The sequence below is a fragment of the Panthera uncia genome (assembly GCF_023721935.1).
Source record: "Panthera uncia isolate 11264 chromosome C1 unlocalized genomic scaffold, Puncia_PCG_1.0 HiC_scaffold_4, whole genome shotgun sequence".
NCBI classification, from domain to species: Eukaryota; Metazoa; Chordata; class Mammalia; order Carnivora; family Felidae; genus Panthera; species Panthera uncia.
Genome location: NW_026057585.1, coordinates 57,114,857 through 57,131,675, shown reverse-complemented (window position 1 = coordinate 57,131,675; position 16,819 = coordinate 57,114,857). Strand labels below are relative to the sequence as shown.

The following is a 16,819-nucleotide window of genomic DNA, read 5'->3' as shown; positions in this document are numbered from 1 at the left end:
CGCAAAAGGATTCATTATAGGGTTCCTCTAAATAGTAAGCAGCCTTAGAACTTGGAAGTGTTTGTTTTTAGGTCATTAGCAGCTTCAGCAAGAGGTTCAGATGGTTAAGGAGAGGAGGGGAGAATTTAAAGTGTTAGGAACTCCTATGCTGAAGATGAATCCAAAGTGAAAACAAACTCCTAAAGGCTCAAACATCATTCTCTAAGGACTCTTATTCTCCCAGAGGTGATCATGTTAGGAAGTGCATTTTGGAGAGCGGGTCATGGCTTTCTGAGTTTCAGAGCTGGGAGGAACCCCCAAAATTATAGCTAATCAAGCGAGGCTTAGCCACTCTGGTAAGAGAACCTGGACCAACAAAAAGGAAAAATCAGGCCAGTAAATTCTGATTCAAAATTTATTTTTCAGAGACACACAGAAAGTTTCCTGGTTCCTGTTATGTGGACATATTTATATGCCGCTCAGTTATTTTGTTTCTCCATATACCACTTCCATAACCTTATTCCTTCAAATAATAGAACTGCATACATTTTTTCCATATATCCATATCACTAACAGAAGTGCTTTTCTCATGTCCCCATTTGTCCATGTAGCTATGATGAGAGAGTAGAGCTTTCCAACCACTAAGAACATACAGTCTTATATGCCCCAGGCCAACCGGATTGGATGAAACAGTCCTTTTAGTTTATTTATGTGCCAGTTTGACTATCTTCCTGAAGCAACTGTCATTGATTTAATAGCTTGGCTAGTTCAGTGGCATCGATCAGCTGGTCTTACTTATGGGACCTTGGTCAAAAACAGGTAATTCTGGTACCTGTCAAAATGGAGGGAGTGAATAGTAAAATGAACATGAAGGAGAATAATGGGCATCAGTTGTCAAGACAGTTATTTAGTGATCCTATTTGATGGTAATAATGATAATCATGATGAATAATTTAGTTTTGGGGTATTATGTGCCAGGCACTGTGCTAAATATTTACAAACATCATGTGACTCAACCTAATGAACTAGGTCTTAGAATCCCCATTCCGCAGGTTTGAAACCTACACTTAAGCAAGACCACTTAACTTGCTCAGTTTCATGTAGCTTACCGAGTAGCAGAGCTGGGATTGGTGGCCCCGGCTTTCTAAAATAAAAGTAGCTATATGGAGTATTGAGGAACTTTGGTTTTCTGATCCAACAGTGCCATTGCATGAAAGTCTTTGAGTGGAATAAAATGACCACGTTGAAACGGAAAATCTGAGCTGTGTGTTGCTCGTCCTCTGAGTACATGCCAAGAGGCAGACCCAGGGGCACCATCACGTGATGATAATGACCATTGCCTTTCCTCGACACCCACTAGCTGTGCCAGGCACCAGAGTACCACCCACCCACCTGTGGCCTAGGACAGCTACCCTGTAAGTAGGCAAGCTTGTCCTCATTTCACAGACAGGAAAAAGCACTTTGCGAGGTCAGAAAGCTAGTGCTCAGTAGAGTCACATGTGGAGCCTGAGAAGTGTCTGTCTCGCTCCCGATCTTCTGCTCTTTCCACTCTCCCAACCTGCATTTGCTTTTTGATATGCTTGTAAATGCTACATGGAGGAAATAAGCTTCCAGGCATTTCTATGGCCAGTTTTTATTTTACACATCTTAGCAAACTTTGTTATTTTGGCCAGGATCGCCTCACAGAGGCACCCCCCCTTCCGTGTAAATGAGGTTAAATATAATGCGGGCTGGGTGGAGCCAGCCAGCTACATTTTCCCAAATACCACACAGTTGGAAAATCAATCTTGTATTCAGTGGGTTGTACATGTATTAAAAGCTATCATATTTATTCTGTCCATCGCCTTAATGACCTTTATAATACCGCAAAGGGAAGGAAATTTAAGACCTTTTTTTTTTTTTTTAATAAGGTTTCATTGTAGGGTCAACTGAATTGTGAGTAGTTCAGTCTGTTTTGCAAAGGTAAGACAGTATGCCGATCTTTCAGGCAGAAATGTGCATTTCAAAGAAGTATTCTGATAACAGATATTTTCCCATGATGTTCAACTTGGGGAAAAAAATGGTTTTTTTGTTTCATTAGCTCTGAATATTGCCCTAGCATCTATATGTTGTGAATAGACGTGGTTGGTATTTTGTAGGAATAGAATGAAAGCGATATTGTAATGAAGTTAACTTGGGACTGTGCGAAACTCTCCATGAAGTAAAATTCTCTCTTGATCACACTGAATTGAAAGACTTGTCAAACAACCAGTTTATCCATAGCCTGTTCATCTATAGTTTTCTTTTCAGAATAGACCCTTAAAAAGTACTATTTGCATTTGAAGTCTCTCGATTTGCATTTGGTTCTGTACATTCCCAGTGGACTAGCCTGATTTTAATTTAAATTTCTCTGTGAAAACATTTTTTCCAGAAAGGTGAGCACAAAATCATTTTAGCACAAAGCCCCGTGGCAGGGCATTTAAGGAGGGTGGGACATTTCACAGAGTGGAGCCTGGGACACCCGAAGGGAATGCCCTGTTACTGACTGAGTGGGAAATTCCAGCCAACAATGCCACATGGGGGAGAGGCAAGGCTGTCACAGACCCTCCCAAGGGAGTGCCTCTTGTGCAGATACTTTCTTGCCTTTTCCCAAGGGAATGTGCTTTGTGTTACCCTCGGCTCTGGCCCGCTAATCACATGAACCACACTTCTCTGGTTTCAGAAGTATCAGACATACCAATTTTGCATGGTAGTTTCATGCATGTTGGGGGGAAGCTGTCCTCCCCCAACACAGACCCTCAGGCAAGTCATAGAACTCCTACATGGGGATAACAAGGTGCAGTTTTTGAGTTTGTCATAAGATTGGAGACGACATCAAAATGCGTAGCAGAGCACCTCGAGTATAGCTAATAACCAAGATAGCGCTCGTGTCCAAACACCTGCCATGTACCCGACACCCTTGTGTGAGTTGTGCATACGCTGTCTATAGCAGCAACCTTGCAAATAAGTATTACTGTATTTCATCGAATCTAAGACCATAATAAAAAAAAATGTTACTTGCGTGTTAACATTTCTGACAATTTGTAGAGTTTTAAGATAAATGAATGTGATGTTACTATTCCTTTTTAAAAAATGGGAATTGAGTCTTAGGTTCCATACAGTTTGATTCAAGAGGTAGGTGAAATGTCTTAACCCCAACCTAGGTTTCTTGAATTCAAAAGCCATGTTCTTAACTACTACAGGCTCATGCCCCTTGATTAGACTAGAGTGTCCTGGAATCCACGGACACCAAATGATCCATGGTGGACATAAGGGCATCTGTCGACCTTCTAAAATCATTCATAATACTCTTTTGTAAGTGGCTTTTTTTCTGGAAAGGTCAGTAGGTTTTATCATATTCTCAAGAGGGTTCATGACCCCCCCAAAAGCTTAAGAAAGAACATCTGGGGGTAATCAGCCACATGCAATAAGCAGGATCTGGCCTTATACAGTACAACATGTTTTAATTTTTTTTTAACACACTACATCTGTGGATTATTTTTGGAGGCCCAAGTTTCACCTAATCCATATTCTTGCCAGATTCACGAAGAGCTGAGGGCCCCTGGGCTGGAACTGCTGAGCTTTTGCTCCTGAACTGCCCCCGTCTCTCCTAATTTACTACACAGCATTCAGGATTTCATGCCCCATGCCCCACCCCCCTTCTAGCCACTCCCTCTCCCAGAGACACCGCCAGACACAGGGAAGACAGCTCTCCAGACTGCCTTGTCAAAAGAGGCTTCCCTCGCCCTGCATCCCACCCCTGGGGGTCAGAGGGACATCCTGGCCACTTCCCAAACCCTCTTCCTTTACTTTGGTTATTCCTCTGATAGGGCATGCCCTCATGCTAAACTGCCTTCTTCTTCTCTACACACTTGGGTACCAGCTTCCCAGCAACATGCAGGATACCACCTCACAGTTTTCTCTCCAGCCCTAACCCTGCCTTCTTGGTGGCTGTCCCATCTGTGGCCTCCTAGATCCTTGACCTTCTTACGTTCCCTGACCTTCTCCTCCCTCTGCTTCGTCAACTCACCCCCTTGTCCACACCTGGGACTGTGTCATCCCTCAGAGTTAATCGCTCTCTAAACATCTCGAGGGCTCTCTCTCACCATCAAAAAACCATTCCTCTCTCATTTCCCTCCAGAGCCACTTTCTCAACCATTGCCATGTGGCTGCCTCACAAAGTCATGTCACACTCCACCTTTTTGTTTTGAATCCTGACCCCAAATAAATGATGACTCATGAACTTCCAGTTTTTGAACCTCTAAATAAACTGATTTTTAGCTCTTCATGTATCCTAGTTAAAACTAAAGAATCGTATGTTGGCATTCACCCTGATGACCCCACAGCACTGTCCTTTTCTCAAGCATCAGCGATTTGTACTGAGTTTAGTAAACTTAGCAAGATGAGGAGCATAACACATTTTGGGGAGATCCTAGCACATGAGGGCTGAAATGAAGCACTGTGAAGCCATGAACAAACCAGAGCACGGGATTCCCACCTCGTCCCAGGCCGCGGGCTCCAGAACTGTCATTGGAGAACCGCTGCCTGGCTTCCAGTGAGAATAAAGGACAGGTCAGCCCTTTGCCAGCCTGAAGTCTTACTCTCATCTTCATGCAGCTAGAGCTCTCTTCTCATGTTTCTGCTGCTGATTTTATTGGTGTCCTTTTCCAAAGCACCAACCTCTTCAGTTCCTATCCAGGGAAGGAAGCCTGACCCACAGACCACCAGCCAGTCACTCCATGCTTCGTTTCTGCTAGAGCATCGGGGGCCGCAGCAAACACCCATGACGTGTGGGTTCTGGTGGACTGTGGTAGCACCATCAGCTGTTTTTGTCAATGTCGTGTAACTACTGATGGAAGCGAATGGTATAGTAATTAAGCAGGTTTGGGAATCAGGCCCCCATTGGAATTCCCACTCTGTGACTTCATTCGCCGTGTGATCAGAAGTGACACAGTCTCCCGGCGTCTCAGCGCTCCGAGACAGGGCATGTAAAGCTCTCAGTGTGGTGTCTGTCTGGTGCTGGGTGGACACTTAGTAAATGTTCCAGAGCTTTTCTTTGTGCTGCTGCTCTCCTGATGCTTTCTTCTGCTTTTTCCCTTTAAGTTTGGGACCCGCCTCATCATAGAGGCCCTGGAGGCGGCAGGGCACTCTCTCAGCACTCTTTTCCTGTGTGGAGGCCTGAGCAAGAATCCCCTTTTTGTGCAGATGCATGCAGACATTACAGGTAAGTCTGAGGAGGAACAGAGGAGGTCACTTTGGGCTTGGCAGCAAATATGCCCGGCTAAGAACCGGACAGGGTTAGAGATAGCAGGGTACAAGTGATGTGCCAAATTATTTTGCGTAGTTAGGTTAAAATGTATTCTTGTTTCTTAAGATCACTGTTAAGTGTCTGTAGCCATGATGGAGAAAGTGACTTCTCTGTGAAGGCATCTTTTGAATGATCCTGAGAAATGACAGGGGTCGGCAAGGGCTAGGACATAATTTAAGCCTTTACGGAACAGTATGAGCACCTCTTCTGATGCACACTTGTGGGGAATATTGAAGATGCAGAGATGGGTAAGACAGGATTCCTGCCCGCAGAGAGCTCAGAGTCTATTGAAAAGGACAAACCACTGTGCAAATATTGTGTGGCAAGAGCTGAGAGTGAGAAAAGCACCGAGTGTCACGGAAACATAGTAGGACACCTCACCCTGGTTTGGACCTGGGACCGGGCAGGGCAAGTGCTCTGGAGGAAGTGATGGGGAAGCTGTCTTGAAGAAAGAATTCTGAGCCCAGCTGCTCTGTGGGAACTGGGGTCTGGCTGCAGATGGGAATTTGAGCCCTGAGACCCCAAGATCCTGTGATTCTTTCATAGCTTATGACACATATCAGGAAAATCCAGAAGCATGGGCTGGTCCCTTTGTGATATGAACACAGCAGAGCAGGATCCCCGCTGCTGATCCCTCAGTGTTCAAGAAAGGGACCCCGTTGGCAGGAGGCTTGCTTGTATCACAGAGCCTTCCCTGGACTGCTGTCCCTCTGGAACTGGTGCTGTCATGCCTCTTGTCCCTTCTCCCCTGGTGTCTCCTGGAGATGGGCATCCCCCCACCCCAGGATGGCCAGGCACCAGAGCAGGGCAAGGGAAGGGAAATAGAGGGGATTGGACCCTGCCTACAGCTCCAGCTCCAGCTCCAGCGTGATAGGAGTCCATCCTTCAGTAGCCTCCCTTCATCATGATCTCTTGCTGTCCCTCCCCCGTCACCTGGATTCCTTACCTCTGACACCTGGGTGAATCAAGGTCCCTGCCCTTGACACTGCTTCGTATCACTCTTGCCCCCTCCAGAAGATACAGATTTCTGCGGATGAGAGCTTTACCAAATGTCAGGGGCGTAGTCAACCCCTGCACTTCGGGAGATCAAACTAAATAAATTCTTCATCCCCATCTTAGAGATAAATAGACTGAGGCATAAGCCAGAGGACAGTATAAAAAAGCACATAGTCTAAGGGGAAATGTATCAGGGTAATAAGTATAGAAATTACTACCATTAACCAAGCTCCAACTGTGTGTTGCTAGAATCACTCCGTATATGTTTAACTTCATAAACTGCCAAAAGGTAGCAATCGGTGCCCCATCTTACAGACAAAGAAACTGAGGCTAGGAGGGTCAATTAAATTGACTGTCCAAAGTCAAACATTAGTAGGAGGGGAGGGACAGAACTAGGACTGTGACCTGGGTGTGCCTAGGCTAAGCGTCCCCTACGCTGTGCTGCTCACCCAGGTTTCTTGGCTTTCCTGAGTAGTTTGTGCCAATGTGTTAATTACTCTTCCTTGAAAGTGTCCATAACCTAGGGACATGGGCCATGTTGAGGCTGAAAGAGGAAAGACCTAAAAAAGGAGCCCAAATTACCTTGTAGTTTTCCCTAGGAGAAAACCGATAACCACATTTTATCTAAAAGTCAGCTAGCTAGTCAGATAAGATTCAGACTTAAAATGTAATCTTCGAGTGACTTTCCAATTTCCAGCCTTCTAATTGCCATGAAGCCTTCCTACCTCTGTGCAGGAGGGGAGATAAGATCTGCCCTGGCTAACGTGTCACCTGTGAGAATGCCCCAAGAGCAGGGCAGTTTGAGTGACCCGGGTCCTGACCAGTCACTGCGGCTCCAGCCTTAATGAAAGTGGGTCCTCTTCCAGGCCTTATGTCCCTGAGCTGACTCAGAAGCAGGGGCGGGTAGCAGCTTCACAGAAAGTTCTGCTTTGGAAACAGTTCTTCAGGCTGTTGAATGAAAAGGCTGTTAATCGTTATTTGGATTCCGATTGAAACTGGACCCTTTGTCTCTGGCCGTGGACCAGTTACACTTCCAGACAAAGGGACCTTTTCTTTGGCTGGAATTCCTCTGCGTCGGGAAGCTGTGACTGACGAGTGATGGCAAAGTGCATCTGCCTTTAAATGCTTTGGGTTCTGCTCAACTCATTAATGCATCAGATAAAATAGTTCCCATTCCAGGCAGAGTTTCCTTCTCCCCTCCTTCACCCAGCACTCACAGAAAAGAACACATTCGCATTGGGTCCTGTAAAAGGCAGGTGCACACCAGTGGGTATAGAGGTAGAGTTTTGGATGCCTCGAAACATTGTAGTTCCGATTTTCCTGCAAACAGAGGCTTCGGGAGGACCATAGATCTGGTGCATGAGTCTCAGGACTACCTGTCAAAAACCCAGTGGGATTAGAAGATTCTTTGGAGATAGTGTGGAGTCATGGAAAGAGCATGGGGTCATCTCTGTGACTTTGGGGAAGCTGCCTTACCTCTCTGAGCCTCGTTTTCCTCTTCCGAAAGAGATAACGCTATTTCCTCCTGATAGATTGTGCTGAAGGGGTACATGCTCGTGAGTTCATGAGCACCAAGGTCCAAGCCTGGAAGTCAGTGTTCCATAAATGTTAACTCACTTCTTCCCTTAAAGCAGCCCCTCGCCAAAAAGAAGGAGGTGTGTTAGAAAAAAATTTTAAAAGCGCAGTTTAATAATTTGTAAGCAAATCTTTGCCATGTGACGAGCAGGCTTCTCCGTGCACGCAGAGAGAATGGGGCTTTGCCAACTTGGGAAAATGTCCTCTACATGAGGAGGAAGAATCTCCCTGTACGTCTGGCAGTTAGTTTAACTGTGGTTTCAAGAAATACTTGGTGTGTCCTAAGTAATTGTAGGTTTCCTCCATTGACTTGGGACTGAATGTTCCTTCTCTGAATTTTGTTTTTTGTTTTTGTTTTTTTTTTAATCCCTGGCCGTTTCAGCAGGGATTTCCCTCTTTCTTACTCATTATTTTAATAATTTGTCCTTCCGTTTAATTCATTCTGAAGCCTTCTCTTAGCACACAAGCATACCAAGCACTGAGCTTGGCAGGGGGATGCAAAGAAAAACGATAAGGTCCTGCCAGAAGGGTCATTACAAACCAAAAAAAAGTGCTCTTGGTGCTTTGAGCAGTGTCCATAGAGGACAGCAAGGACCCAGAGGATGCTGGTGTCGGTATGAGTCAGGTCCAGGCAGGGAACAGATGACGCACAAAGTTTGGAGTAAAATCAAACAAAGGGTCTGTTACAGAGGTGTGGGCAGGGTGTAGGGAAACCCCGATGACCAGGCGGTCCCCTGGGGCTGCCCACAGTCTTACCACCCCGAAGCTTGCAAGGGGCAGGCAGGAGCATAGCCATCCTGAGTCTGAGGGGCTCTGAAGAGGCTGCCCGACTACAGTTTAGTCAAGGTTTCAGCCATGAGGACAAGGGAGCCATGGATATGGTCTGCACAGGCCGGTGTCCCAGGACCCATAGCAGGTGGGAGGTGGAAAGGGACGAGGTGGGATTGACCTGAAGGGAAGTGGAAGCAGTGAGTTGGTATCATCCAGGTGACAGGGATGAGGAGGAAGTCTTTAGAGATAAGGGTAAATATTAAGAATCCTAACAGCTAATGCTAATGTAGTGTTTTCTCTGAGCCAAGCACTGTTTTAAGTGCCTCACTCACAATAGTACTTTCAATCCTCGCAGCAGCCCTGGAGGGAGGTAGAATTTTATCCCCATTTTGCAGATGGGGTAACCGAGACACAGAGGTCCAGGAACTTGCCCAGGATCACACAGGTAAATCAGCGAGCAAGCCAGATTTCAAACGCTCGCGGTCTGGCTCCAGAGTCCTTAGGGTACAACCGGAGAGCTAGTGGGGGATCCACCAGATTCGCTCTGGTGTCCGGTTCCCCGGGGGAAGGGACTGCAGGTGCCTACTCCCTGCTCAGAACTAGTGAGGCTTTTGACAGGGTAAGGAGGGGCTGGAAGGTCAATGGCATTTACAGGTGCTTGCTATCTTCTAAGAAGAGCCATGTCTATGAGGGTGGTCCCAGCTGCTACAAAGGCATGCAGCGCTCTCCTGACTGGGCCCACACAGCCCTTCCGTGTGGCCCAGTGTCTGTCCTTCCCCTGTAGTTGGCTGATGGGCACCTGTCTGTCCCTTCCTTCCCCGCTGTGCAAGTGAGTGCGTGTAGAGGGCCTTGGCTCACCTTCCTGCTTCATTCTAACAGCGGCAGCCACCGTTCTCAGGGGCTTAAGACACTAGACATGTGCTGAGCCCCATGTGTGCCTTCTCTCATCAAGCCTCACTGCAAACCTGTACAGCACATCTTACTATTGTCCCCCTTTCACACACCGGGAAACCGAGGCTACATATTTATGTCACTTGGGGAATGACCCAGGGCTAGTGGAATGGACTCTGAGCTTTTCCAAGGGACCCACCCCCGATGCCTGTCAGCGGAGCCTCAGGTGCTGGCCCTACAGTCTGGGGGCTGGCATTCCTGAGCCCCTAGCTGTGTGAGGGCATTCTCTTCCCTGACCCTCTGTGCCAGGTGGCCGGGCAGCTGACTGAGCCTGGGAGTAGGAAGAAGAGTTAGGAGGCAGTGGGAGCCTCGGGGTGACTGTGTCAAGGAGATCTTCCCGGAAAGGATAGGAAGACACATGCAGTCTTTGAAAAAGTCAGTCTGGTGTCTTGAGTAGAGGAAGGTGTTCAGGTCTGGCTACCGAGCTTACCTTTGTGGAGGCTGCTGCCATCTCCTGATTAGCCAACGCATTTATACTTATGTTTTACGTATATCTTGTTTATAGCATACACATATACACATATAAACCCCTCAGAATTCTAAATTATTTCTATTAATCTTAAACCCACTGTGAGCCCTCAGGCTCCAGCAGCTGGCATGTGGGTGGAGTGCTTTCTTGCTGCCTGGTGGACCTCTACTCCTCCCTCAAGTGCCTCCGTGATGCTCGTCTCCACTCTGACGGACACCTCAGCCCGTTCCCTATCCAGGAAATTTGCTCTTTCGTCATTGAAGCCTTTGCCGTGTGCTAGATAGTAGTTAGGCAGTCGCAAATCCAGGAATTCAGCAGTGGATGAGACCACGTGCCTGCCCTCATGGAGCTTAGGCTCGAGCAGGGGAGACAGATGGTAATCATGCAGGGGTGAACGATGCTGAGGAAATAGGGGAATGAGTAATGTCGTGGGTCAGTTGTCACTTTAAACTGAACAGTCAGGAAAGGCACAGTGGGATGGGGATGTTTGCGCAAATGCACAAAGGACACAGAGAGAGTTGCTGTGTGGGCCTCTGGGAGGAAGTGACCTAGACAGAGGGAACAGCATGGGCGAGGGCCCTGAAGCTGATTCAAGAAAACAAGGAGGCCAGCCGGGGCAGGGTGGCCAGGAGGGGAGGAGACCGTCGGGGTGGGTGCCAGCTCTGGAGGGCCTCACCAGCCATTGGAAGGGCTTCGGCTTGTCTGCAGAGAAATAGGAAGCCACCAGAGGGATTAATCACACCCTCTTACTACTTCCCTTTTCTTAGTGCCTCTCAGTTAGAGAACCACCCCCCTGTGCGGCCTTTATCTCTTTCTCATCCACCTCCCCTTGGAGACCTGAATAGCAGGATGGAGGTTCATCTCCACATTCGCTGGGCCCAGCAAAGCACTCAACAAATGTTTGTTGAAGGGAGCTTGAACCAATGGCAGGTAGTAGCTGGCAGAAGCCTGGGAAATCGGGGCAAAAAGGTCTCATGAGTGCTGGGTCCCTTGGGGCTCCTGGCTGCTGCAGCAGTAGACACGGGCTGTAAAATCCTTTAGAATCAGGAGCAGAGAACTGTGGGGGATGGGGAGAGGGTGCCCGCTGCTGCCTTCACGTCACATCACATCAGGTGTTTCTGTTGCTGGGGCTGCTTGCCGGCTCCCCTCACCATCCCCGGCCCTGCTCCCTAACCAAGGTGTGGCCTTGTCCTGTGCAGGCATGCCTGTGGTCCTGTCGCAAGAGGTGGAGTCTGTTCTTGTGGGCGCTGCTATTCTGGGTGCCTGTGCCTCGGGGGACTTCGCTTCTGTACAGGTATGTGAGGGCCGAGGGGCGGGCCGTGGCTCCTCCCCTGTCTGAGGCTGTTCTTCCTCTTGACAGCAGCTCACATCTTGCAAAACACACGGAGGATATAATTAAGAAATGATAGGTTCCAGCCAGGGAAAGCACAAACACTTCTAGCCTCAGACATATTTATTGCAGTTTTCATTTGACTTGGCCTCCGTTAGTGTTGGTCATTCTGTTTTCCTGTTAGGTTTTTTTTTTTTTTTCCTCTCCTTTAAAATAGCTCTTAAATGATTTCTTTTAATTTCCCCTCGACTTTTTTTTTTTTTTGGTAGCAAATGAAACAGATAAGTTTTAAAACTTAAGTGTTCCATGTACATTTCAGATGTATATTTGTTTATTTCATCTTCATGTACCACTTTCCAAATAATTTTGAGGATTCTGACAATAAGAGGCACAAATGAAAACGTTAGCTTAAAAAAAAAAAGAATTAAAAGGGAAAATAAGGAACAAAGATATAGGAAAAAGGAAATAACTTGGGCTCCGTGACGGAGCACACAACTGGACTCTGAGCTTCCTGGCAGCCAAGACAAAAATGAACACATGATAAGTTGCATAATTCTTATTTTCAAAAAGAGGAAACGTTAGTTTCTTGTGGGAGACAAGGCTTTTCCTGCCACCAAATTGCAAAAGACATTTCACACATAGGTTCTATGGAGAGATTTTGAGTGGTTAAATAATAATATGAACAACAGGTTTCTGAAAAGCTAGAGACGCAACTTAGGAGGAGGCTGAGAGCACAGGCTTTGGACTCAGGCTGCTTGGGCTCCAGTCCTGCCTTGTCTACCTCCTAGCTCTGTGCCCTGACCACTCTGCTCTTTCCTCCATTTCTTTCTCTGCAATAATCATCAGGAGCACATTATGAGTTCTTTCTCTGTGTTGGGAATGCATGCTTAATCCCATTATTCCCAGCGTATAGTTGAGGAAGCTGAGGCATAAAGAAGTGAAGTGACTTGGCCTCAGTTGAAACAGCTAGTGAACGGCAGAACCAAGAAGTCTGGCTCCCCAGCCTCCCCTGAGAGTTCAAGAAATGTTTGTTCGGAGAGCTTAAATGACTTGTCCAAGGTCTCCAGGTCAGGATGAGAAACCGGGTTTCACACCAGTGGCCCAGTAACAAGAGCGCTATTTATCGCGACCCTTTTATGTTCGAAGAGCTGTGCTAGGGGCTCTTCCTGTGATCTTCCAGACACCTGTTACCTACACGGGCAGCAGAGGTTAAGCAACAGAGATCCAAAAAGGTGACAAAACTGAAGGGTACACTGTTAGAAACACAGACACAAAAGTCTGATTCCACCATCCGTACCGCATTTTGAGAAGCGTGGTTCACTGCACACTGGCCAAGCCTTTGGAACTGATGTCTGAAATATCGCTCCTAAGGAATTGAATCCACTTGTGAATGCTAAGTACCCTTTAGCTGAAGTTTTTTTATCAAAGACAGTGCAACTGAATTCTCAAGGATTTCTGGATTTTCTGGTACTCTCTCCAAAACATTTGCGTGGGATTTCTCTTTCTTTCTTTCTTTCTTTCTTTCTTTCTTTCTTTCTTTCTTGTTGAAATCTCAATTATTATTTTAATGCATCTGTTTATGGAGGTGTTCTCACAACTAGATGCCATTCCTGGGACAAACGGTAGCCAAAGCAAAGCAGTAGAGATGCTCCCTGAGGCCCTGCATTGGTTTACATCATATTATAAACTGAACGTGTCCCCTCCTGTGTTATATGTTGAGGCCCCAACTCCCCCATATGTTGGTATTTGGAAATTGGGCCTTTGGGGAGGTAGATGGGACTAGATGAAACCATGAGGGTGGGATCCCCATGATGGGATTAGTGCCCTCATAAGGAGAGACACCAGAAAACTTGTGTTTTCTCTCTCTGCCCTGGGAGGACACAACAGAAAGGTGGCTGTCTGCAAATCAGGAAGAAGGCCCTCAGCAGAATCTGACCAGGCTAGCACCTTAATCTTAGACTTCCAGCTTCCTGAACTGTTAGAAAATAAATTTCTCTTGTCTGAATACTCAATCTATGGTATTTTGTATGGCAGGAGGAGCGGACAAAGAAACGTCCTTTAATTTTGACAGTGTCCCTGTTTCCATCCTTGTGTTGTTTATGAGGAAGCCAAAGCCTAGAGAGGTTTCCATTTGCTCAAGTCCACGGTTAATAAAGGGCAGAAGAGGAATTGAAACTAAGGCACTCTGGATCTCTGTCCCATCCTGATTATCATTCTTTTTCTACTTCTTTCAACTTTTTTTTTCTTTTTTGTGTTCAGAATAGTTTGTGGCTTCATGAGTGTTTAGTAGTGTATCTTCTGAAAAGAAATGCCCCGTTGGTCGCAACTCAGGAGATACTCTACAGCTCGAACGAAGAGTGGTGTGGGATAGATAGGCCTGCTTCATCAGATACTCCATACCGTGACTTCGGGTGCCTCAGTGATATCTTGGTCAAACCTGGAGTTTCTAGCTCCAAGACGATTCCACTCACATCTTTCCCTAAGTGGAAAGTCTTAACCTTCATGCCACACTGACACATCATCACTGCATGAGACTTTCCGTTCATCTTCTGGAACAGAATCTCAGGTAGAGTGCATCGAGTATTGGAATTGGTGATTCGAGTGTAGCTGCAAGTCTCACAGCATTTTAAAGACAAGCTCATCTCTTCTATTAAGCCTGAGGAAATATGTGCCCCTCCTGACAGTAATTTCTAGAAGATGCTGTAATCTAGTAAAGAGAGCCCCCAGCTGAGAGAGCCCTGGAAGCTCACCTGTCATTCCATTGCCCAAGAGAATCCCGTGGTCTTGACCTCTGTGCTTGCTTGTTGTATATCTTCAGTCAGTGGCACCTGGCCTCTCCAGGTACTTGCTGTATTTGTGTATTTCCTTTTTAAAAAATATTTAGAGAATTGCCACTCATGTGGGGCTGTTGAGATAAAGAGCCTTTGGAACCTCTAAGGACCTACATGAGCCCCAAGTGTAATTATCAACATTGCTATAATGATGATCAAACTGCTTTGGAAATGTAAACACATGTGGATGTGGCTTCATTCACCCCTCTCCAAAGAAGAGACAGCCACTTCTGTGCCCCAGGCCTGGGGATGAGCTCAGGATTCTGGCAAGTTGATGTGAAACAGAATTGCTTTCTCCCTCTGATTTGTATTATTCAGCCTGAACTTCAATATACTTTTTTCTTTGAACTTCAAAGACCCTACTTGGTCTTCAAGGTGCCTGCTACTCCTTCCTTTAAGAAAGCTGAGCGATTCCCGACAGCAGCTTTCTCTTTCCATAGACCACACATTCGGTGGTCGGAGGAAGGATTTCACTTGACTCTACCACGGTATGCAGACTTTGGTAGACTCAGCCAGAGTCCTCTCTTCCAGACGAATGAAAGACTAGGAAGAGTCCAGAGGACCTGGACTACACCTAGGAAAGAGGCCTACATGCCTGAAGAGATGGGGTTTCCTGATTTCCTGGGCCCGTGAGTGGGTGTCTTCAGCCAGGGGTAGAGCCCTGTGCTTCCCTGTGATGATCCGAACAGGTTCGAAGGATTTAGAGTCGCAAGCTTTCCTTACAAACATTGCAAACCTCTCTCTATATTTCAATTTTGGGGGAAGTTTTGTCAGATGGAGAGGGCTAGGGGATAGAATGGTCTGGTGGGATGTTAGGGGAGAAATTAGTCAAGTACGAGGTCCACTGCTATTTCAAATTTTGGAGCCCACCAACAATGCCTAGCCTCCACTTCTTGTTCTTTTATTGGTTCCTGTTGCCATCAGAGTCTCTCTCTCTCTCACCCTCTCTTCACTGCTTCTTGCCTGCCCTCCTCTCCCTTTGACATCCAAAGCTTCCTGCTGTTCCCCTTTCAAATGAGGATCTCACAGAGGGTACTGATGTAGCCATCCATCTGCATTAGAGACTAGAACAACTACTAATATCTTAAAGGGTTGCGTCTCTCCAGAAATGGTGTTCTCCATGTAAGTAGTGTTCCAGACTCTGTCTCCAATAGAAAGTGTTGACAAGCGTCATGGTACAGTCATCTTCGTATCTGCAGCTCAATCAGGAAGAGGGACTCAAGCCACAGAGATGCTGCGTTCATGGTAGAAGTTATACTGTTGGGTAAGTGGGAGGGATTGCAAGAGGAAGTCTTCCTTCCTCCTTTTATTCACTGCAGTATGGAATCCACACAGCCTTGACCTCTGTGACCTTCCCATCTGACCACTCCTGATCCCCCAAAAGTCACCTCACTCCCTTGGCTGTCCATGCACTCCAAAGAGATTCTCTAATTCTGAGTATCCTAGAAAGCACATAATTATGATTAGAAAGCACCCTTCTGTAGCCTCCCAGGCCCTGGAAAAATAACAAACTGGAAAAAATACGTTTCTGAACTAACAACGTACTTACATTATCCAAGCACAGATGGTAGAGAGGTTCTAAGACATGCAAAGGATACATAAAACAAGAAACCAGTTTCAAGATGCCTTGAAAGACAACTCAGGCAAAATGGCAAAGAGGCAGAAATACAGAATCCCTTTCCACTTTCCGCTTCCTTTAGGCCCCTGCAGATGTCATTAGCTTTCTGTAATTTCTTATCTTAAAAGACAGGGTTGGTTTGTTTTTTGGTTCCAGATCTCTTTCTGTGACGCCAGCTTTAATTCCAGGAGTGCTCTTTAGTTGGCACCTTCCCCTCTGCCCCTCTGCCCTCCTGCCCCGAGAAAAAGTAGAGGAAGCAAAAGGCAGCAGAAGGAGACTGTGACAAGACATGAAAATGAATTCCCCAATCAATGTAAGGCACGTACCAGTGTAAAGAAAATAAGCCCTTGGAATCCACCAATTAATCAAAACCTTTCTTCCTCCCACCGTGCGAGGGCTGCCGCCTCTGTAAACCATGGACTCTGCGTGTTCCCACCATTAGCTCTCCTTGTCACGTTCCAGACAGACTCCCGTGTCTTGCAGACCACTACGTGTAAGTGGCCTGTTGAGAGGCGTGACTACTCACCCTTTCTGTAATGCATGCCCACAAGAGAAGCTATCCACACTGACCGCAGTGGCCCGCCCTCGAGGTCAGTCCTTGCAGACAGGCTCACCGCTTAGCTGAAGCTTCTCCTTCTATTCTTTTTCACAAAGTACACTTCATTTAGAGCCGATTATATTCATCACCTATTAGGTGCCTCACAGCCTGTGACTTCATACACGGTACAATGCACCTCCATTCTGTTTTATGTTGTGGGAGTCAACTTTCTGTGATTTTTACGGCTATTACATTTTACAAAGTAAAGCTGATTATGGTGATGTTAGTTTCTGGAGGTTTGGAAAGACTGCTCTGTCGTGGATGTTCAGAAATAAGAAACCATCCCATTTCTTGGCACATTCAATCTTAATTTGCTTTTTTTTCTTTTTCTTTTCCTGGACTACAACTAATTATTCATGTTCATGGAGGGGGAAA

At 46.5% G+C, this 16,819-nt stretch overlaps 1 protein-coding gene across 7 annotated transcripts in view; it reads left to right on the top strand.

Annotated features, from left to right (window-relative positions):
- Positions 1-16,819, top strand: part of FGGY (FGGY carbohydrate kinase domain containing) — a 419,663-nt gene that overhangs the window by 327,369 nt on the left and 75,475 nt on the right. For all 7 annotated transcript variants that reach the window (XM_049617075.1, XM_049617074.1, XM_049617072.1 and 4 more), the window contains 2 exons: positions 5,101-5,221; positions 11,267-11,361. In XM_049617075.1, coding sequence (XP_049473032.1) covers positions 5,101-5,221; positions 11,267-11,361 — 216 coding nt within the window. The remainder of the gene's footprint in view (positions 1-5,100; positions 5,222-11,266; positions 11,362-16,819) is intronic.